Here is a 24,538-nt window from a genome sequence, read left to right on the forward strand (position 1 = left end):
ACGGTTTTCATTGCAAAAAATAGTTCTTACATCACCATTTTTTGAAAGCTATAATTTTTTCAAATTTTGTCCGACAGAGTCATGTGAGGTCTTGTTTTTTGCGGGACGATTTGACGTTTTCATTGATACCATTTTTGAGCACATGACTTTTTTTATCACTTTCTATTCCTATTTTTGGGAGGAAGAATTAACAAAAACCAGCAATTCATGAATTTCTTTTTTTTTTTTTTTGGGGGGGGGGGGGGGGGTGTTTATACCGTTCCATTTGTGGTAAAATTGATGAGGCAGTTTTATTCTTCGTGTTAGTATGATTATAGCAATACCTGATTTATATTTTATGTTTTGGTGCTATTATACAATAAAAATAATTTTTTATAAAAAATAATTATTTTTGCATCCCTTTATTCTAAGAGCTATAACTTTTTTATTTTTCAGCTGATGAAGCTGTATGGGGACTTGTTTTTTTGTGGGACAAGAAGACATTTTCAGCGGTACCATGTTTATTTATATCCGTCTTTTTGATCGCGTGTTATTTCACTTTTTGCATGTAATGGAAAAGGGGGCACCACGGATCATGGGATACCACCAGGACCTAAGATATATGAGCAATGCATACACAAAAAAAGAGAAACAGACAAGGTCCTAAGAAATGGGATCACCACAACAAAGATATGGCAAAAAATATACACAGCTTTATTGAAATATATATACAAACAAGGGTAACAAACACATAGACATATAAAAACACTTAAAAAGCATACAAATGCTGTACACAACGGCCCCTAATACGGCCGTACCCCACATAGGACTCGAACTATATATACATAATGTAATAACCTAGAACCAAAAATGGTCATAGAATGATAGATGTAGGCCAAGCTACCTAGGCACTCCCCTGGGTACTACAAATGGAAACAGACCACTGATAGTGTAAATGCAAAAATAGCAAAACTATAAAGCCCACATAGACATACAAATCCCTGCACTACAAGTGCTGAATAAGGGACACAAATACACGAACCTGCCTAGCAAATGGAAACGACAGGTGTGTGCAAGACGATACATGAATGTCAAGCAGCAAAGGTATCAGCATAATACCTCAATAGCATGTGACCAACAGTCTGCCATGCCACTATACAGAAAAATAGCACCAAGATGGTATAGGCTGTAGAGATAGCATATTACCCAGGGCACATAATGCCCAAGCCTCACTTGACATTCATGTATCATCTTGCACACACCTGTCGTTTCCATTTGCTAGGCAGGTTCGTGTATTTGTGTCCCTTATTCAGCACTTGTAGTGCAGGGATTTGTATGTCTATGTGGGCTTTATAGTTTTGCTATTTTTGCATTTACACTATCAGTGGTCTGTTTCCATTTGTAGTACCCAGGGGAGTGCCTAGGTAGCTTGGCCTACATCTATCATTATATGACCATTTTTGGTTCTAGGTTATTACATTATGTATATATAGTTCGAGTCCTATGTGGGGTACGGCCGTATTAGGGGCCGTTGTGTACAGCATTTGTATGCTTTTTAAGTGTTTTTATACGTCTATGTGTTTGTTACCCTTGTTTGTATATATATTTCAATAAAGCTGTGTATATTTTTTGCCATATCTTTGTTGTGGTGATCCCCTTTCTTAGGACCTTGTCTGTTTCTCTTTTTTTTGTGTTTGGTTATTTCACTTTTTGTTCAGCTGTATGATGATAAAGCATTGTTTTTTGCCTTGTCTTTTTTATGGTGTTCACTAAAGGAGTTAACTAGTGGTATAGTTGCGGACGCGGCAATGCCAAATATGTGTACTTTTATTGTTTAGTTTTTCTTTTTCATTAAAATATTTTTTTTATTGATAGAATAAATATTGATTTTTTTTATTATTATTTTTTATTTGTTTTTTAAATATTTTTACAATTGTTTAAAATTTTTTTTTTTGCAGGCTGATCGCTTCCATGGCATGCAGATGAAGCAGCATCTGCATGCCATATAAGCTGTCAGCGCTGCACAGACAGAGAGAGATTGGTGATCATGCACTGCGCATGATCGCCAAGTTTTCTAGCGCTGGTGACCCAGATGTCATGACGACATCGGGTCACCATGGCAACATCGGGACCCTGCGTCACGCCTTGGGGTCTCCGATGCAAAGGCAGAGGCCCCTTTGCCGGCTTCTGGAATGCTGCGATCGTGTGTGGGGGATTATAATGCCAGGAGCGGTCTGATTCTGTCCATGATCGAATTGGCCCGGGTCACATGGATGGAATAGTACATCTGATGTCAGAAAGGGGTTAACACATACCACGATTCATGATGCACAGTTACGGCAGAGAAATGTAGGTATAGTACAATTCCAAAGATTTCACTTACTGTACTTTTTACATTACATGAGTGATACATATTGTATGTTCTACAAAAAGTAGGAAACCAAACAGTATAGTCATCCATACAGTATTATAAGCACCACATAGTGCTCCATACATAATAATGAGCCACATATATTGCTCCATACAGTATTGTGTGCACTATATAGTGCTCCATAGAAAAAATGATCCCCATACATTGCTACATACAGTATTATGGGCACCACATAGTGCTCCATACATAATAATGAGCCACATATATTGCTCCATACAGTATTGTGTGCACCATATAGTGCTCCATAGAAAAAATGATCCCCATACATTGCTCCATACAGTATTATGGGCACAACATAGTGCTCCATACAGAATAATGACCCCAATATATTGCTCGATACAGTATTATGGGCACCATATAGTGCTCCATACAGTTTTAATGGAACATTGCAGAAAGTTGGATCTGAAGTTCACAGTGCACATCCAGTTAGCTTCAGAGCAGCACTTACAAGCTCCATTAGAAACAGCTTGAAAGCCCTTCACTCATTGTTGTGGAGAATGGCTGCTTGTAGACTTAATTGCAGCAATAGATGGGATACGAGGCAAGGAGCAGTAAACAATAAAATAAAAAAATCCATTGATTCTCTAGAGAACAGAGAGAGTTTTTAATAACAGGTAAGTTGCAAATTTCCATTTTTTTTTAAAAAAAAACCATTTATTTTAATTAGAATAGCCCTTTAAGTAGCAGCATCTATAAAACAGTGCTGAGTTTTGGATCTACAACCCATCTGAGTGGACGTGTGGGCACTGCTTCAAGAATGGGGAATCAACAACTGACTGGTCTCTCCTGGAAAGCCATACACATGTTTTTTTCAGAATTGCAGAGGCCCCATTCAGCATTCCTCAAACTCCATTGTTATAGATCCCTTTATTTAAAATGCCACCAATGCACCCATCAAGACAGTGGCCCGTGAAGACACCTTATGTAATGTAAAACCTGCAATAATTGAAGGTCTACAATATCTATTACTATTATGCAGCTGAGATTGCGCATATTGCTCACATGCATGTTGTTTTGTGTTTCAGAAATAAAAGCAGAGCTGAAGGACCGAAGGTAAGCAAATGCCCCCCTTTTGTTCACAGAAAGGTTTAAACATTTTCGCTCAAGAATGGGAAGACAGTTTAATTGTCTAGTACCGTAAAGAGTACTGGATGGGAAGAACATTCTTTTTTTAAAAAGCTGTGTAACAGTCGGTAGTTTCTACTTTTCCTTGCCTCATGCTGGCATATATAGACAAATCTGTTAATCAATGGGTTTTACAAAATAAAGGAGAAATGGTTAGATAAAAAATGACATACTGTCATCAGGCAATGTCAATATTTTTATGTTTCTCTGAAAGTGGTCATCTATATATTTAAAGTTGAGTGTTTGTATGTATATATGTGTGTGTGTATTTATCAAGCCACGCCCACTTCATGCTCATAGCAGGAAGTTGCTGTGTGATGCTGCAGAAGAAGTAGTCTGTGGCTGACATAGAGGAGCCTCATCTATTACATATATATATATACTAGCTATTGAACCCGTTCTACGCCCGGGTGGCGAGCATTTATATTGGTATATGGTCTCCATCATGTGCTGCTGCCATCCTGCGCCCGTTCTGTCATGTGCTGCTCCCATCCTGCGCCCCCGTTCTGTCATGCGCTGCTGCCATCCTGCGCCCGTTCTGTCATGTGCTGCTCCCATCCTGCTGCCATCCTGCGCCCGTTATGTCATGCGCTGCTGCCATCCTGCGCCCGTTCTGTTATGTGCTGCTGCCATCCTGCGCCCGTTCTGTCATGTGCTGCTCCCATCCTGCGCCCCCATTCTGTCATGCGCTGCTGCCATCCTGCGCCCGTTCTGTCATGTGCTGCTCCCATCCTGCTGCCATCCTGCGCCCGTTATGTCATGCGCTGCTGCCATCCTGCGCCCGTTCTGTCATGTGCTGCTCCCATCCTGCGCCCGTTCTGTCATGTGCTGCTGCCATCCTGCGCCCGTTCTGTCATGTGCTGCTGCCATCCTGCGCCCATTCTGTCATGCACTGCTGCCATCCTGCGCCCGTTCTGTCATGTGCTGCTCCCATCCTGCGCCCGTTCTGTCATGCGCTGCTGCCATCCTGCGCCCTCGTTCTGTCATGCGCTGCTGCCATCCTGCGCCTGTTCTGTCATGTGCTGCTCCCATCCTGCTGCCATCCTGCGCCCGTTATGTCATGCGCAGCTGCCATCCTACGCCCATTCTGTCATGTGCTGCTCCCATCCTGCGCCCGTTCTGTCATGCGCTGCTGCCATCCTGCGCCCCCGTTCTGTCATGCGCTGCTGCCATCCTGCGCCTGTTCTGTCATGTGCTGCTCCCATCCTGCTGCCATCCTGCGCCCGTTATGTCATGCGCAGCTGCCATCCTGCGCCCGTTCTGTCATGTGCTGCTGCCATCCTGCGCCCGTTCTGTCATGTGCTGCTGCCATCCTGCGCCCATTCTGTCATGTGCTGCTGCCATCCTGCGCCCGTTCTGTCATGTGCTGCTCCCATCCTGCGCCCCCGTTCTGTCATGCGCTGCTGCCATCCTGCGCCCGTTCTGTCATGTGCTGCTCCCATCCTGCTGCCATCCTGCGCCCGTTATGTCATGCGCTGCTGCCATCCTGCGCCCGTTCTGTCATGTGCTGCTCCCATCCTGCGCCCGTTCTGTCATGTGCTGCTGCCATCCTGCGCCCGTTCTGTCATGCGCTGCTGCCATCCTGCACCCGTTCTGTCATGTGCTGCTCCCATCCTGCTGCCATCCTGCGCCCGTTATGTCATGCGCTGCTGCCATCCTGCGCCCGTTCTGTCATGTGCTGCTGCCATCCTGCGCCCGTTCTGTCATGTGCTGCTGCCATCCTGCGCCCGTTATGTCATGCGCTTCTGCCATCCTGCGCCCGTTCTGTCATGTGCTGCTGCCATCCTGCGCCCGTTCTGTCATGTGCTGCTGCCATCCTGCGCCCGTTCGGTCATGTGCTGCTGCCATCCTGCGCCCGTTCTGTCATGTGCTGCTGCCATCCTGCGCCCGTTCTGTCATGCGCTGCTGCCATCCTGCGCCCGTTCTGTCATGTGCTGCTGCCATCCTGCGCCCGTTCTGTCATGTGCTGCTCCCATCCTGCGCCATTATTGTATTATATGCCCCCGTATGCTGCTGCCATATAAAAAAAAAAATACCATACTCACCTATCGTCCGGCTCCACTGCAGGTGTGTGTTCAAGAAAATAGCGCCGGAAAGCGCGAACTGCGCAGGCGCCGATTCCGGCAGCAGGAATCGGCGCCTGCGCAGTCCGCGCTCTCCGGCGCCATTTTCTTGAAGACACACCTGCAGTGGAGCCGGAGTGTGTCTTCAAGAAAATGGCGCCGGAAAGCGCGGACTGCGCAGGCGCCGATTCCGGCAGCAGGAATCGGCGCCTGCGCAGTCCGCGCTTTCCGGCGCCATTTTCTTGAACACACACTCCGGCTCCTCTGCCTGTGACTGGACTCTGTCACAGCAGAGGAGCCGGAGACGGAGCTGCACGCAGCGCTGGAACGGAGGACAGGTGACTATACTTACCCTCCCTCCTGGCGCGTCCACGGTCTCTGACTCTCCGGTGGAGATCGTGGTATGCGTTCAGTGCTTACGCATACCGCGATCTCCTGGGAGCGTCACTCTGTGGGGGCCAGACTGCGCCGGCGCTTGCGCCTGCGCAGTCTATAAAGGCTTCGGACAGAGTGACGCTCCCAGCGTTATATTATAGATATATATATATATACATACACACAGGACATAGCTGACGTGGAGGAGCCTCATCTATTACATTCTATATATATATACTATATGGTGGCCCGATTCTAACGCATCGGGTATTCTAGAATATGCATGTCCACGTAGTATATTGCACAGCCCACGTAGTATATTGCCCAGCCACGTAGTATATTGCCCAGCCATGTAGTATATTGCCCAGCCACATAGTATATTGCCCAGTGACGTAGTATATTTCCCAGCCAAGTAGTATATTGCCCAGTTACGTAGTATATTGCCTAGTGACGTAGTATATTGCGCAGCCACGTAGTATATTGCCCAGTTACGTAGTATATTGCCTAGTGACGTAGTATATTGCCCAGTGATGTAGTATATTGCCCAGTAACGTAGTATACAGCACAGAGCCACGTAGTATATTGCCCAGTTACGTAGTATATTGTCCAGTGACGTAGTATATTGCCCAGTGACGTAGTATACAGCACAGAGCCACGTAGTATATTGCCCAGCCAAGTAGTATATTGCCAATTGACATAGTATACAGCACAGAGGCACTTAGTATATTGGCCAGTCACATAGTATATTGCCCAGCTATGTAGTATATTGCCCAGCCACATATGTCACAGGTTAAAAAATAAAAAATAAACATATACTCACCTTTCCGAGGGGCCCTTGTAGTCCATGGCAGCTTCCGGTCCCAGGGTTGGTATGAGCGCAGGACCTGTGATGACGTCGCGGTCACATGACCGTGATGTCATGGCAGGTCCTTCTCACGCAGGCGCGCAGGGCCTGTGATGACGTCGCAGTCACATGACCGTGACGTCATGGCAGGTCCTTCTCCCATACCATCTTTGCCACCGGAACCTGCAACGGAAGATGGCGGCCGGCGCGAGCGACTATGGAGGGTGAGTATAGCAGGTTTTTTTTTTTAAATTATTTTTAACATTACATTTTTTACTATTGATGCCGCATAGGCAGCGTCAATAGTAAAAAGTTGGGGACACACAGGGTTAATAGCAGCGGTAACGGAGTGCGTTACCCGCGGCATAACACGGTCCATTACCGCCAGCATGAACCCTGTGTTAGCGGTGACCGGAGGGGAGTATGTGGGTGACAGGCACTGACTGCGGGGAGTAAGGAGCGGCCATTTTCTTCCGGACTGTGCCCGTTGCTTCTGTGAAATCAAACTGTCCACTTAGGAAGCAACACTGTTTGACAATCAATTTCACATGCTGTTGAGCAAATGGAATAGACAACAAATGAAAATTATTGGCAATTATCAAGACACACTCAATAAAGGAATGGTTCTGCAGGTGGGGACCACAGACCACATCTTGTACCAATGCTTTCTGGCTGATGTTTTGGTCACTTTTGAATGTTGGTTGTGCTTTCACACTTGTGGTAGCATGAGACGGACTCTACAACCCACACAAGTGGCTCAGGTAGTGCAGCTCATCCAGGATGGCACATCAATGGAGCTGTGGCAAGAAGGTTTGCTGTGTCTGTCAGCGTAGTGACCAGAGGCTGGAGGCCAGTACACAAAGAGTCGTGGAGGGGGCCGTAGGAGGGCAACAACCCAGCTACAGGACCGCTACCTAAGCCTTTGTGCAAGGAGGAACAGGCGGAGCACTGCCAGAGCCCTGCAAAATGACCTCCAGCACGCCACAAATGTGCATGTGTCTGCGCAAATGGTTAGAAACCGACTCGATGAGGATGGTCTGAGTGCCCGACGTCCACAGATGGGGGTTGTGCTCACAGCCCAACACTATGCAGGATGCTTGGTATTTGACACAGAACACCAGGATTGGCAAATTCACCACTGGCGCCCTGTGCTCTTCACAGATGAAAGCAGGTTCACACTGAGCACATGTGACAGACGTGACAGAGTCCGGAGATGCTGTGGAGAGCGATCTGCTGCCTGCAACATCCTTCAGCATGACTGGTTTGGCAGTGGGTCAGTAATGGTGTGGGGTGGCATTTCTTTGGAGGGCCATACAGCCCTCCATGTGCTTGCCAGAGGTAGCCTGACTGCCATTAGGTACCGATATGAGATCTTCAGACCCCTTGTGAGACCATATGCTCATGCGGTTGGCCCTGGGTTCCTCCTAATGCTGGACAATGCCAGACCTCATGTGGCTGGGGTGTGTCAGCAGTTCCTGCAAGATGAAGGCATTGTAGCTATGGACTGGCCCGCCCGTTCCCCAGACCTGAATCCGATTGAACACATCTGGGACATCATGTCTCGCACCATCCACCAATGTCACGTTGCACCACAGACTGTCCAGGAGTTGGCAGATGCTTTAGTCCATGACTGGGAGAAGATCCCTCATGAGACCATCCGCCGCTTCATCAGGAGCATGCCCAGGCATTGTTATGGAGGTCATACAGGCACGTGGAGGCCACACACACTACTGAGCATTATTTCCTTGTCTTGAGGCATTTCCACTGAAGTTGGATAAGCCTGTAACTTCATTTTCCACTTTGATTTTGAGCATCATTCCAACTCCAGACGTCTGTGGGATATTAGTTGTGATTTACGTTGATAATTTTTAGTGTATATATACACTGCTCAAAAAAATAAAGGAAACACTAAAATCCAACATCGTAGATATCACTGAATGAAATATTCCAGTTGTAAATCTTTATTCATTACATAGTGGAATGTATTGAGAACAATTGAACATAAAAATGATCAATGTAAATCAAAACGAATATCCCATGGGTCTGGATTTGGAATGATACTAAAAATTAAAGTGGAAAATCAAATTGCAGGCTGATCCAACTTTAGTGGAAATGCCTCAAGACAAGGAAATGATCTAGGGAAGTCACAGTGAAGCGGGTGGCTATCCTCAAGGATATGCACCTGTAATGTCTTCGCACTAAACAGGTGATCCTGTTGAGGAATAAGGAAGCCGCTCAATGTTTGGAGCATGCCAGGAAAGCTCAAAGTCGGCTGGGCTTTGTGGAAGACAACTTTGAGGTACCCAAAAATCTGGTGCTGAAAGTCGTTGGAAGACATGGAAAAGTAAAGCAAGAACTGGTGAATAGATCCGGTGTGGCGAGAGAGAGGATTCCAGATGATGGTGAAGTCCAGGTAGTTGGTGAAGATGGGATGGTTCCATTTGTCGTAATTGGCTCAGTAGAAAGCCTTAGGAACATTTGAATGCTTCTTGAATATCGGCTAACATATCTGAAGGAGATAGAGCAGCTGAGACTGGAACGGCTGCAGATTAATAAACAACTGCAGAATATAAGATGGCGACCATTTTCAACCCGGGGTCTGGAGAAACAAATAGATACCCTAAAGAATAGAAGAGTTCAAAGTAGTGCCTCCTCTGTTAGCTCAGGGCTGAGTGACCCAGGCGGGAGACCCAGTAGCAGACGTAGTAACGAAGAGTCAGACTCAGATCATTCACTAGGCTCGATTGGACGGTGGACTAATGACCACAACAACCGTGGGTGGCTGTCATGGAAAGAAAGGTCACAAAAAGGGGCACACATGGAAAGTGGTTTGTCAAAAAAGGGTCTGGTGACACAGACAGATGGTGACTCAAGGGTTGAGGCCCAAGGCCGACACACTGATGGCTGGGGGCGGGGGAGGCCTAACGACGGTGTGATGCTAATGATGCCTAAAACCGACTGAGGTGGTCCTCTCGACTTGTAGGGCAAGTTGACTTGTGTAGTCGGTTTATGTCAAGTGTTCAACCCCACAAGTCTGAACAGAGGGAGAGGGTATGTGATGCAGTGACCCATGTTACAGCCAGTGAGCGCTGTATGTGCTCCTCAGGATACGCATGGAGGCGTATCTGTAATATTGATAATGAAACAGTGTCCGGCATGATTGCAAATGGCCGGTATGTTTCGCAGTGGGAGTCTTCGCTGTAAGCCTGAAGTAATGTTGTTCTGGGACCTGTAGTCCCACAAGTATTTGTATAGTTGTAAAGGGAGGCTGGCAGGGTTAGTTTGAGAGCTGGGTGGGTCAAACTAACCGCACACACCTCCCACCTATGGGGGTTGTTATAGCTACATAATGTGACCAGGGTTTGGGTCACATGTTAAAGTGTTTGGACCTGAATGGTCTGTGTTGTAGGTCCTGAAAGAGGTCAGGTCTGTGTTGCAAGCTCCAGCGAGTGGAGACTTCCTGAGGAGCACATGATGAGACCATGTACCTGCAGAGCCTGAGACAACTTCTGTGTTGGCAAAGCCAGGACTGACAAGGAGTCAGCGTGAGGAGCGGAGCTCCTGGAAGGTAACCTCAGACAAGGGGGTTGTAACATGCGGCAGAGAGGTTTATCTGCTACATGAACAGACTGGTACCAGGTCATGATATGTTCCTGGATATATCAAAATGGACTTTACGTTATGTGGTTTATGATACCTAAATAAACCAAATAGACTGTTTTGTAAGAAACCGTGCCTGAGTACTTTAAATCCCGTTGCCAAGCAAGTGTCCCCCACCCCACTCAGGGAGCGCAATCTCACACTATGTAAAAATGAAAGTTTCTTTCCCTACTTTCAGGCCAGCATTCCAGACTAGCGCAATGTACGTCGCACAGTCATTGCATGGACGTCTGTGATCTCACTTTTGCAAAGCATAGGCGCTACCTCCACTGCCGTGTTTGTCTAGTCAGAACTGATAGACCATGTGACGAGCCAACTTGTTGACTCCGATATTTTGCTTGGACATCCACCTCTTGACTTTTGAATGGATGGATGGACTTAATTTCAGGTTCTTCCAACTGTCAAGGCACTAACATGATGAATTTTTGCAATTCTCTTGGCTGAGAGATCTCTATCGATGAGCTGGATGATGCTGTTTCTCTTTTCTTGGGAAATCTCCTTCGTGGCTGCTTCTCAATTTGAACCAGTGACCTTTTGTTTGGGAATCAACCTAATAAAACACTGAGCTATTAGGTAATGTAAGAACAGGTTGTAATTTGTATTATTCAGGAAGAAAAAGATTTTTCCACCACCAGGAGCAAAATAGTAACAGTGCAGTGACAAGGATCTGCATAACTAATCATATGCAAAACAATTGCAAGTTAAATTCATTTATGAGATACCCAAGGTGATTGTCTAAAAAATTATGGTTATCTCACGTTTGAAACTGTAGTGGATGGTGAAATATGGAGCCTGAAAGTCAAAAGTTCAAGAGTTGTTACCCTTTTGCTCATCAGTGTATGGAATTATGCCCCCACAACCCTATATACAGTATGAGGCTCCCACAACTCCATATACACAGTATTATGGCCCTCTCAACCCCTAAATACAGTATAAGACTCCATAGCTCTAAATACACAGTATGATGAACCAACCGTTCACTATATATAATATGATGCTCCAAAGCATCTTATTGTCACGAGTGTGTCACACCAACCTGGGAAATCTGGGGGTAGAAGATCACTGCATATTCTGAAGAGTAGACCTTCCATTTAGCCTGTCTGTTTGGTGGATCCCATATTAAATGAATTTGGTTTCTTTTGGTGCTGAAGATGCTAACGACCATTGCTGGTCAAAAACATTCAGCTCCATTTCAGCTGCTTCTGATCTGGCTATTAACGCGTTCTGTAATACCTGGCCAGACCCTCTCTGTCTTGCCAGTGAAAGCTCTGCTTCCTTGCTCTTAGGAGACGCTGTGCTGAATAGAAGTTCATTGTTGCTATTGGGGATTTGTCTTCCTGTGCAGTGTGCTTAAGCTAAGTGTTTTGTAGAGAAGTTGTAGAATTGTTTTGTTGTACATGTGTTTATCTCCTGGCCCCTGTTTCCCATTTAGTTTATTCCTCCTTCCTATTGTCGGTTAGTGCTTTTGTATGATAGAGGGTTTCTGTTATCCCCGTTTTATCTTGTGTGTCTTGTTCACATTACATTTCTGTCCCAGGCTCCATAGGGTTTGGGAAGGGACAGACCAGGAATTAACAGGAGCATGGTGAGGTCGGAGATTCGGGCCTCTCTACCATCAAGAGTACTCCCAGGACAGGAATAGTTAGGGTCCCAGTTTCAGGGACAGTTTGAGGCTCACCTCCCCTACCTAAGATCATTACAGCATGACACTTAAATACATTATGATGCTCCCACAGCTCTCTTTACACAGAATGATGTTCCCAAAGCTCCCTCTATACAATATAATGGCAAACAGCTATCTTTCTATATACTGTATATACAGAATTATGTTCCAAAGCCCCTATATACAGTATGATATATACAGTATGATGGTCCTCATAACTCCCTATATAACCTATATGAAGCATCATGGCCCCCTAGATCCTGGCATGTCCACCAGCGCAGCGCAGACCCACAGTGACCCAGCTCACAGCAAACAGAAACGGTGACTCTTCTCACCGGACACACAGTACAGAATCCGGGCTAACATACAATGTGGACACTCAGTTCCCATATGCATCAAACCCAGGCAGGAGGCACTTTTTATCTCCCACTGAGACAATATAACTAAGGAGATATCCACAACACTGAAATAGTTTGTTCTGAGGAAAGTCCAAGAAAGGACCGAAAACATTCAACTATTATTGTCTGGATGCATAATAAATGAATCACTTTTTTCTTTGAATTTTGAGTTCCAAGTTTTTTTAGACTATTGATTACGGGCCAGATACCCTACTTGTGCACCAACAGCATTTCAACAACGGAGTGCTGTGTTTTTCTTATATGTTGTCCATCAGGACAGCCAGTGTCGCAGTGCAGATCAGGTGACATCATCACGACACTTGTGCAGGAACGCTGATGTACTGTGTGTGCTTCTGCCTACTGTAGGCTGCAGAGCTAAATTGACCTATGGCCTACAGAAGAGAAAGTGATAGGACACAGAGACTATAGCTCTCTGGTCTACTGCAGAATTTAACTTTATTGGCATCCATTGCCTGACTATAAAGTTAAAATTGTCGGTCATTCCGAGTAGGCCTGGGGAGACTACTACCACTAGGGCTACTTTGGATCCTGGACAGTTTTGCCTCCTTGGGCAGTTCCCCCCATTAATGATGGCTCTGGGTAAAAGTATCCATAAGGTACATTGCCAAAACCAAAGAATACCTAGACCCCAATTCATCAGTTTTTGATACATTTCTTCTATTCTGCGACTTTTTACGTTTATACTCTTCTACTGGCCAACACAGCCAACTTTTTGAAACAAAGTGAAAGGGTAGGTGGTTTATTACGGCTGACCAATTTATCATAATCTATAGGACAAAAATGGTATACAAAACAACAGCAGTCTACTTTTGACTGCATGGACCTCTAAGTTGCCGCATCTTATTCCAGCCCACCATTCAACAATTCTGGCGTGCATAATTTCAGTCTCGGTAAATCGGGGACTACGTGCTTCTATAACTTTGGTGCTATAACTATTATCACTGCTGTTCCCATGTTGTCTCATTGGGTAGTTTTGTTACGAAGATAAAGATGCTCCCTTGGAAACTATTGTTCAAGCTTTGTACACAGGATGAATGGTGGCTGTAACAGTATGAGAAATATAAACATAACCACATAACCACATAACAGAAAGTGTGTCCTTCTCAAAGGTCCAGAGGCGAAACCTCCAGTTCTAAGAAAATTAGATTAGACATTTCTGTGCACTAGGTATCTCAATTACATTTCAATAATATTTAGACCTATTATTACTACTTATACCTCAATCATTAAAATTATTAGTGAGTCTATTCAGCATATTTTAGACACAATGAGAATTTATAAACATAAAAATATGGAAAAAAGTGTTTTAGCACTACATGTGGTTTATACTCATTAACTAAAGAAGCACTCCAAATAATCTTTTTATTTGCAAAACTTGTCTAAATCCATGTGTTGTCTAGTGCAAATTCAATAAAAAACCAATCGCCGCCTTCTCTCGTTTCCAGCAGTGTTCTGGCCCTCTTCTCACTCATGTGACTAAAATTTTGATTCTCCGGATCTCATTGGGGTTTGTGAGTGAACCGGAAGTCACTTTTATAATGTAAATTCATAAGCTCATCAGAATTAGACAAATAGGTAGAGTTGGAAAGGACCTCCATGATCATCTAGTCCAACCCCTTGCTCAATGCAGGATTCGCTAAATCATCTCATCTAGTAGGCCTCTGGTTGCCAAGGCAACCTAAAGACAACTCGCAGAGCACTGTTCCTCCTGTAATAAAAATGCTCACATACTACCCTGTTATGAAAGGCAATTCAGAATCACAATGGACATGGAGGTCAGAGCACATACAGTGAACTGACAATAACCCAAAATAATAGAACGAGCTCTGAGACGTGGGAACTCTGCAGACCGCATTCCCTAAGCCTATCAAACCACACTAAAGGTAGCCGTGGAGCACTCCTGACCAGAACCTAGGCGCCTCGTCACAGCCTGAGAAACTAGCTAATCCTGAAGATAGAAAAATAAGCCTACCTTGCCTCAGAGAAATTCCCCAAAGGAAAAGGCAGCCCCCCACATATAATGACTGTGAGTAAGATGAAAACACAAACATAGAGATGAAACAGATTTAGCAAAGTGAGGCCCGACTAGCTGAACAGAACGAGGATAGGGAAGATAACTTTGCGGTCAGCACAAAAACCTATAAAAAACCACGCAGAGGGGACAAAAAGACCCTCCGCACCGACTAACGGTACGGAGGTGGTCCCTCTGCGTCTCAGAGCTTCCAGCAGGCGAGAAAAACCAATAAAGCAAGCTGGACAGAAAAATAGCAACAAAATAACATAAGCAAAACTTAGCTTTGCAGAGCAGCAGGCCACAGGAATGATCCAGGGAAAAAAACAAGTCCCAAACTGAAACATTGACAGGAAGCATAGATCAAAGCATCAGGTGGAGTTAAGTAGCGAAGAAGCTAACGAGCTCACCAGATCACCTGAGAGAGGAAACTCAGAAGCTGCAGTACGACTTTCCTCCACAAACGGAAGATCCCAGAGAGAATCAGCCGAAGTACCACTTGTGACCACAGGAGTGAACTCTGCCACAGAATTCACAACAGTACCCCCCCCCTTGAGGAGGGGTCACCGAACCCTCACCAGAGCCCCCAGGCCGACCAGGATGAGCCACATGAAAGGCACGAACAAGATCGGGAGCATGGACATCAGAGGCAAAAACCCAGGAATTATCCTCCTGAGCATAACCCTTCCATTTAACCAGATACTGGAGTTTCCGTCTTGAAACACGAGAATCCAAAATCTTCTCCACAATATACTCCAATTCCCCCTCCACCAAAACCGGGGCAGGAGGCTCAACAGATGGAACCATAGGTGCCACGTATCTCCGCAACAGTGACCTATGGAATACGTTATGTATGGAAAAAGAATCTGGAAGGGTCAGACGAAAAGACACAGGATTAAGAACCTCAGAAATCCTATATGGACCAATAAAACGAGGTTTAAACTTAGGAGAGGAAACCTTCATAGGAATATGACGAGAAGATAACCAAACCAGATCCCCAACACGAAGTCGGGGACCCACACGGCATCTGCGATTAGCGAAAAGTTGAGCCTTCTCCTGGGACAAGGTCAAATTGTCCACTACCTGAGTCCAAATCTGCTGCAACCTGTCCACCACAGTATCCACACCAGGACAGTCCGAAGACTCAACCTGTCCAGAAGAGAAACGAGGATGGAACCCGGAATTGCAGAAAAACGGTGAAACCAAGGTAGCCGAGCTGGCCCGATTATTAAGGGCGAACTCAGCCAAAGGCAAAAAGGACACCCAGTCATCCTGATCAGCAGAAAAAAAGCACCTCAGATATGTTTCCAAGGTCTGATTGTTTCGCTCGGTCTGGCCATTAGTCTGAGGATGGAAAGCCGAGGAAAAAGACAAGTCAATGCCCATCCTACCACAAAAGGCTCGCCAAAACCTCGAAACAAACTGGGAACCTCTATCAGAAACAATATTCTCTGGAATGCCATGCAAACGAACCACATGCTGGAAGAACAAAGGCACCAAATCAGAGGAGGAAGGCAATTTAGACAAGGGTACCAGATGGACCATCTTAGAAAAGCGATCACAGACCACCCAAATGACTGACATCTTTTGAGAAACGGGAATGTCAGAAATAAAATCCATAGAGATATGTGTCCAAGGCCTCTTCGGGACCGGCAAGGGCAAAAGCAACCCACTGGCACGAGAACAGCAGGGCTTAGCCCGAGCACAAATCCCACAGGACTGCACAAAAGCACGCACATCCCGCGACAGAGAGGGCCACCAAAAGGATCTAGCCACTAACTCTCTGGTACCAAAGATTCCAGGATGACCAGCCAACACCGAACAATGAAGTTCAGAGATAACTATATTCGTCCACCTATCAGGGACAAACAGTTTCTCCGCTGGGCAACGATCAGGTTTATTAGCCTGAAATTTTTGCAGCACCCGCCGCAAATCAGGGGAGATGGCAGACACAATTACTCCTTCCTTGAGGATACCCGCCGGCTCAGATAAACCCGGAGAGTCGGGTACAAAACTCCTAGACAGAGCATCCGCCTTCACATTTTTAGAGCCCGGAAGGTACGAAATCACAAAGTCAAAACGGGCAAAAAACAACGACCAACGAGCTTGTCTAGGATTCAAGCGCTTGGCAGACTCGAGATAAGTCAAGTTCTTATGATCAGTAAATACCACCACGCGATGCTTAGCTCCTTCAAGCCAATGACGCCACTCCTCGAATGCCCACTTCATGGCCAGCAACTCTCGGTTGCCCACATCATAATTACGCTCAGCAGGCGAAAACTTCCTGGAAAAGAAAGCGCATGGTTTCATCACTGAGCAACCAGAACCTCTCTGCGACAAAACAGCCCCTGCTCCAATCTCAGAGGCATCAACCTCGACCTGGAACGGAAGAGAAACATCTGGTTGACACAACACAGGGGCAGAAGAAAAACGACGCTTCAACTCTTGAAAAGCTTCCACAGCAGCAGAAGACCAATTGACCACATCAGCACCCTTCTTGGTCAAATCGGTCAATGGTTTAGCAATACTAGAAAAATTGCAGATGAAGCGACGATAAAAATTAGCAAAGCCCAGGAACTTTTGCAGACTTTTCAGAGATGTCGGCTGAGTCCAATCATGGATGGCTTGGACCTTAACAGGATCCATCTCGATAGTAGAAGGGGAAAAGATGAACCCCAAAAATGAAACCTTCTGCACACCAAAGAGACACTTTGATCCCTTCACAAACAAAGAATTAGCACGCAGGACCTGAAAAACCGTTCTGACCTGCTTCACATGAGACTCCCAATCATCCGAGAAGATCAAAATGTCATCCAAGTACACAATCAGGAATTTATCCAGGTACTCTCGGAAGATGTCATGCATAAAGGACTGAAACACTGATGGAGCATTGGCAAGTCCGAACGGCATCACGAGATACTCAAAATGACCCTCGGGCGTATTAAATGCAGTTTTCCATTCATCACCTTGCTTAATTCGTACCAGATTATACGCACCACGAAGATCTATCTTTGTGAACCAACTAGCCCCCTTAATCCGAGCAAACAGATCAGATAACAATGGCAAGGGGTACTGAAATTTAACCGTGATCTTATTAAGAAGGCGGTAATCTATACAAGGTCTCAGCGAACCATCCTTCTTGGCTACAAAAAAGAACCCTGCTCCTAATGGCGACGATGACGGGCGAATATGCCCCTTCTCCAGGGATTCCTTCACATAACTGCGCATAGCGGTGTGCTCAGGCACGGACAAATTAAACAATCGACCTTTTGGGAATTTACTACCAGGAATCAAATTGATAGCACAATCACAATCCCTATGCGGAGGTAGGGCATCGGACTTGGGCTCATCAAATACATCCCGGTAATCAGACAAGAACTCTGGAACCTCAGAAGGGGTGGATGACGAAATTGACAGAAATGGAACATCACCATGTACCCCCTGACAACCCCAGCTGGACACCGACATGGATTTCCAATCCAATACTGGATTATGGGCTTGTAGCCATGGCAACCCCAACACGACCACATCATGCAGATTATGCAACACCAGAAAGCGAATAACCTCCTGATGTGCAGGAGCCATGCACATGGTCAGCTGGGTCCAGTATTGAGGCTTATTCTTGGCCAAAGGCGTAGCATCAATTCCTCTCAATGGAATAGGACACTGCAAGGGCTCCAAGAAAAACCCACAACGCTTAGCATATTCCAAGTCCATCAAATTCAGGGCAGCGCCTGAATCCACAAATGCCATGACAGAATATGATGACAAAGAGCAGATCAAGGTAACGGACAGAAGAAATTTTGACTGTACAGTACCAATGGTGGCAGACCTAGCGAACCGCTTAGTGCGCTTAGGACAATCAGAGATAGCATGAGTGGAATCACCACAGTAGAAACACAGACCATTCAGACGTCTATGTTTTTGCCGTTCAACTCTGGTCAAGGTCCTATCACACTGCATAGGCTCAGGTTTAAGCTCAGGTAATACCGCCAAATGGTGCACAGGTTTACGCTCACGCAAGCGTCGACCGATCTGAATGGCCAAAGACATAGACTCATTCAAACCAGCAGGCATAGGAAATCCCACCATGACATCCTTAAGGGCTTCAGAGAGACCCTTTCTGAATATTGCTGCCAGCGCAGATTCATTCCATTGAGTGAGCACTGACCACTTTCTAAATTTCTGACAATATACCTCTATCTCAAAAAAACAAATCTGGAATAGGAATTCTCGGTTCAAGCAAAGAATTCTGGACCACAAAATCTTGAATATTTTGAACTCTTGCCGTGAGCTGATCCACACATGAAAACAGACCTTTAATGTCCATTGCTACACCTGTGTCCTGAACCACCCAAATGTCTAGGGGAAAAAAAAGACAAAACACAGTGCAAAGAAAAAAAAATGGTCTCAGAACTTCTTTTTTCCCTCTCTTGAGAATCATTAGCACTTTTGGCTTCCTGTACTGTTATGAAAGGCAATTCAGAATCACAATGGACATGGAGGTCAGAGCACATACAGTGAACTGACAATAACCCAAAATAATAGAACGAGCTCTGAGACGTGGGAACTCTGCAGACCGCAATCCCTAAGCCTATCAAACCACACTAAAGGTAGCCGTGGAGCGCTCCTGACCAGAACCTAGGCGCCTCGTCACAGCCTGAGAAACTAGCTAATCCTGAAGATAGAAAAATAAGCCTACCTTGCCTCAGAGAAATTCCCCAAAGGAAAAGGCAGCCCCCCACATATAATGACTGTGAGTAAGATGAAAACACAAACATAGAGATGAAACAGATTTAGCAAAGTGAGGCCCGACTAGCTGAACAGAACGAGGATAGGGAAGATAACTTTGCGGTCAGCACAAAAACCTATAAAAAACCACGCAGAGGGGACAAAAAGACCCTCCGCACCGACTAACGGTACGGAGGTGGTCCCTCTGCGTCTCAGAGCTTCCAGCAGGCGAGAAAAACCAATAAAGCAAGCTGGACAGAAAAATAGCAACAAAATAACATAAGCAAAACTTAGCTTTGCAGAGCAGCAGGCCACAGGAATGATCCAGGGAAAAAAACAAGTCCCAAACTGAAACATTGACAGGAAGCATAGATCAAAGCATCAGGTGGAGTTAAGTAGAGAAGAAGCTAACGAGCTCACCAGATCACCTGAGGGAGGAAACTCAGAAGCTGCAGTACCACTTTCCTCCACAAACGGAAGATCCCAGAGAGAATCAGCCGAAGTACCACTTGTGACCACAGGAGTGAACTCTGCCACAGAATTCACAACACTACCCCTCTCAAAATAATAGTGCCATGCAGCGTGTCTCCCATAGTAATGGTGCTTCCCTCAGTGTCTTCAGTAGAATAGTAAGTGTGCTGAACAGATTGCCTTTAACAATATTATTACTACCCTGTGATGGCTCCGAAAGTATCTTCCCAATTGTTATAGTTCACCAAAAATTCCCACCATTAATAATAATTTTTTTCCAGAATGTCTTTAATTAATTTTAGTACCACATTTGGCTCTAATAGTAATAATACTCTCCTAGAGTGCGCCGTTTAGTAATATTGCACCCCCGTAGTGCCTCTATGGAGCAATATTGTTAAAAATGCTTTTTTACAGTGGCTCAATTAGTAATAATGGCTGTTATTGTACTTCAATGCACCCATTTGTAATAGAGCTCCTCCAAAGCGCCCACCAATTTAAGTCTACGGCGGGGAAAAAAAGGGGTTTTCAACTGCCAATTAATTGTACTTTCAGCAGTGCGAGCAATGGGTCCCGAGTTGTGCCGCAGTCTTATTGCAGCCTAGTGTGATGATGTCATTGCACTGCCTGTGTTGCTGATCAGCCTTGTGGCTAACAAAGGCTAACTCTGCTGCAGGGAGACCTGAGCACATGAATACAGGTGATTGTGGTGCTGACTGTTACATCGTGGCACCATAAAAAGTATCTGCTCTGTATGCCTGGTTCTAGTGATGCCACTGACTGTGTCAGGGGGACGCAACTCTGCTGCCTCCAATCATCATGACCATTACACAATTGACTGATGAGAGATGGACGGGGCCACGGCTGTGTTCCCTACTATGCCAGTTATTGGGGAACTCACACTATGGTATATACTGTACACCTCTGATTCCAATGTAGGGAATATATGCATATTCACTACCTACTAGACAATAACAAAAGTAACTAGCTGCCACCACCAATCGTTTATACAAGACGGCAGGACACCTGTTAAAGGTAGCATATGTCTTCATGGGTGCAGTTTGCAGAGCAAGAGGAATGGAGCTATTACGTTTTATATATTTAAACTGGAAAAGTAGGCAGTGTTTATAAAAATATATAAATATGTAACAAATTGGAAACAAAAGACAGATAAAATCACGTAAAATAAAAGGGATAACAAAAGAAAAAGTACTAAACCTGTGTCATGGAAATGGCTCAGAGATTAGTGGAGGGAAGCACTCCTTAGAACAAATCCTTAGTTAGAGCAACGGACGGAACTACAGAGTACTGTGTCTTCCAGAACTAACAAATGACAAAAACTCAAACTTTGATTTTTATTAGATAAAGGTTACACTCACATACCTCCCCTTGGTGAGTTCATATTGGGAGGCTGGTCATGGGATGTACTAGGTCTTTAGAAGATTATGAGATCCCCAACTTTCAGGATATTTTCATCCCTGGAGGTCCCAGTCAGGAGATATTGTTGTCATGTTTCCTATCATGACTTAACCTTTCAATACAGATGAAGCATGGCATTGTATAGCATCACCCCTCTGTTCGATATTAAGTTGGAAGTGTTACAGTGATGTGAGTGAATGCGTTGTTTTTCTTTTTTTTAAGACGTTATATCTCCCATAAATATCGGATCAATGCAAACCCCAATATTCGGCACTGACCACTGGCTTCCAGAGTGAGATAATTCCTTTGAACAGAGAAAGTGCCTGTACTTCTTTTCCGTTAATGTTGATGATTATGGCTTACAGCCAATGAAAACCCAAAAGTCATTATCTCAGTAAATTGGAATCATTTAAAAAAAACACTTATAATGTATGAGTTTCACATTTTATATTGACGAACTGAAATTAATTAACTTTTTGATGATATTCTAATTTTGTGCGAAGCACCTGTATAATCACTTATGTGTAGTCAGAAATTGCAATTGATTTTAGAAGAAATCCATCTTTTTTTATAAAGTTTAACTACTGGTGGTTTTAGTTTAATACATAGTATTCAGCTTCTGGAAGACATGTAAATGCAGGCAGTATACACTCCCTGACAGAAGTTATGTCGCTTATCCATGTTATGTAAATAAAAGCTTATAACTTGACGTTAAATTCATCTATTGGTTGAATGGTCAGATTTTGGCAAGACAAAAGTTTTGTCGCCCACAGAAAGTAATGTGATATTCAAACAAATAATTAACTTAAAATACAAATATATATTGCATAACATCTTTTTTGCCTGGAGGAACTTTGTTGTAGAGATGAATGTATGAGATGGAGCACATTAAAGGTGCCATCCACCTCTGCAGTGGATCTGGTCTTCAGCCTCTTGATAATCCAGGCTTTGGTCGCAGGGTGGATTTTTGGCATGTTGTCAGAGCTCAAGTTGCAGTTCAAGTGAAGGTCTGGGGTGCTTGGTTTCTTTTTATACACACACACACTAATTAACTGATCATTTACTGAGCACAGGTGAGGATGTAAACTAGGATTGGGTACATTATACGACCAGGCGACAAAACTTTTGTCTTGCCAAAATCTGATCATTCTGTGTCCATTAACTGATCAATATTTCTGCATTGATGCCAATTTATTTTCTTAACCTAAACCACATTTTGGAGGGTTTCAGCTTTCAAAAGAATAATTTATACAACCAATGGATGAATTTAATGTCAAGTTATAAACTTTTATTTACATAACATGGATAAAGCGACATAACTTCTGTCAGGGAGTGTATTTATCAACATCCAGGAAAAACTAAATTCAGTGAGCAAGATAACTCTTTTTAAAAGAACCATTTTGCCCGCAGACAGGTTGTTGTTGGTCTGGGCTGTTGTGCTATTTCATTCACTCCTATATAACAACCATACTCCTCTCTCATAATCTCTTAGGCTATGTGCCCGTAATCCGGAAGTGGCAGTGCTTTGGAAGCAGCACATGTTCGCCATCTATTGAACACAGGTTAATACGTTTGTGTTCACTGAACTGTGTGGAATCACCATGTCCAATACATTCTATTGGTGAAATTTCTCTTGTGGAGTCTCCGCAAGAGAAATTGACATGCTGCGATCTGGAGAGACACATCACATGTCCATCTCTGCGGGTGAGCTGTGGGCGTCTCTGGACGCATAGTGGATATGGGATTTCTTGAAATCCCATCCACTATGCTGTAACATCTGGCCGCTGCGGGGTGGACGCTGCACAAGTACGCAGCGCTTAATTCACAGTGTTTACTGATCATACCCTCAGGGAACTGGTAGACCTAAAGAGTGGGTCTTTATAGGAGAGACAGGGCATGGTCTATCTGGATCAAATTTATACAGCTGACTGTATTAAATCTTTCCAAACCCTGAAGGAAAAAATAATCTTCCCTAGTGACTTTCTTTTCTATTTCCTACAAATTAGACATGCCCTAAAAACTCAGTTCCCTCATGTTGCCCTTACATTGGCTCATTCTGCAAATTCAGTGCTCCGATCTGGTCATCCGCGTTGAGATTCTGCAGCAGCTGGATTTTGTAAGGGTGCCATTTGTGAGTAACTAATATCTGCCGAAGGGATGTTCGACTGAGGCCATCGACTGATGGCCTGCTGAATTTACAGAATGGGCAAAACAAAAATTGGAACAGGATCCTCAGTTTACACAGAACATTATGTTCAGTGATGAGGCAAACCTTTTTGGGTGGCCCATTTATATGGATACACCTAAATCAAATAGGAATGGTGACAGTATTCCTGCGTAGGGTGTCTTGCATTGAAATCTGCTGCAATGATCCGGGTACTGTGTTCACCAGACATCAACACAATTTCTATCCGCTCCTCACATGTTAAACTCTGCGACATGTCAATGGCTGTAAACAAAGAGAAACTTGTAAATAACTCATGAAAGAATAAAGTTACGTTAAAACCAAGCACACCAATGTTTTTCTTGTAAAATTCTCAATAAGTTTGATGTCATGTGACCTCTTCCCATTGGAAAAAATAAAGTTGGATCCAAAATGGCCAACTTCAAAATGGCTTCCATGGTCACCACCCATCTTGAAACGTTTTCCCCCTCCCATATACTAATGTGCCACAAACAGGAAGTTGATATCACCAACTATTCCCACTTTATTTAGGTGTATCCATATACATGGCCCACCCCGTACAATAGATATCACTCATGTAATGTAAGAAGTAAGTAAAATCTTTGGCATTGTACTATACCTATACAGTATTAATCCAAAGATATCCATGTTTTCTCAATAAGTAAATGAGCTGTTATGATCTATGGGCTGGACACAGATGTCCCCACGAAGCAACCTAAACATTTTATTTTAAACGTAAGAGTGCATTATCAATGTAAATCAAATAATACTTGACGCTTTGCTTTCATAATCACACACAGCTTTGCAGTGAGATCAGACCTAACCCAGTATAGCAAGTGAACTTTACCTCATTACAAACACATTTTCAGCTGCAGTTTTTGTTCCATAGCGCTTCTGCTTTCAGCTCACAGGCAGTCAATGTGGGGCGGTGAAGTACAGCACATCTTTGTAATGAGACGAAGTTCACTTCTGCTGTCCGTGTGAGCTCTGCTGTACTGTGTTTTGATATCACTGCAGAGCTGTGTGTATGAGTGCAAGTGATTACTTGATCCACACTGGTAATGCTCCCTTTTAGTCAAGATAAATTCTGGAGGCAGATTTTCAGGGAGATGTGTGTCTGGTCCATATATCTTAACAGCTCATTTACATATTAATAAGGCTGCCA

General features: G+C 44.5%; 1 protein-coding gene across 2 annotated transcripts in view; it reads left to right on the forward strand.

Annotated features, from left to right (window-relative positions):
• The window catches only part of CCDC170 (coiled-coil domain containing 170), a 253,403-nt gene that overhangs the window by 22,913 nt on the left and 205,952 nt on the right, over positions 1-24,538 (forward strand). For both annotated transcript variants that reach the window (XM_069769173.1, XM_069769172.1), the window contains exon 3: positions 3,436-3,463. Coding sequence is in view for 1 of the 2 variants with exons in the window: in XM_069769172.1 (XP_069625273.1) it covers positions 3,436-3,463 (28 nt within the window). In the remaining variant the exon portion in view is untranslated. The remainder of the gene's footprint in view (positions 1-3,435; positions 3,464-24,538) is intronic.

Source organism: Ranitomeya imitator, chromosome 5 (genome assembly GCF_032444005.1).
Source record: "Ranitomeya imitator isolate aRanImi1 chromosome 5, aRanImi1.pri, whole genome shotgun sequence".
Taxonomy (NCBI): Eukaryota; Metazoa; Chordata; class Amphibia; order Anura; family Dendrobatidae; genus Ranitomeya; species Ranitomeya imitator.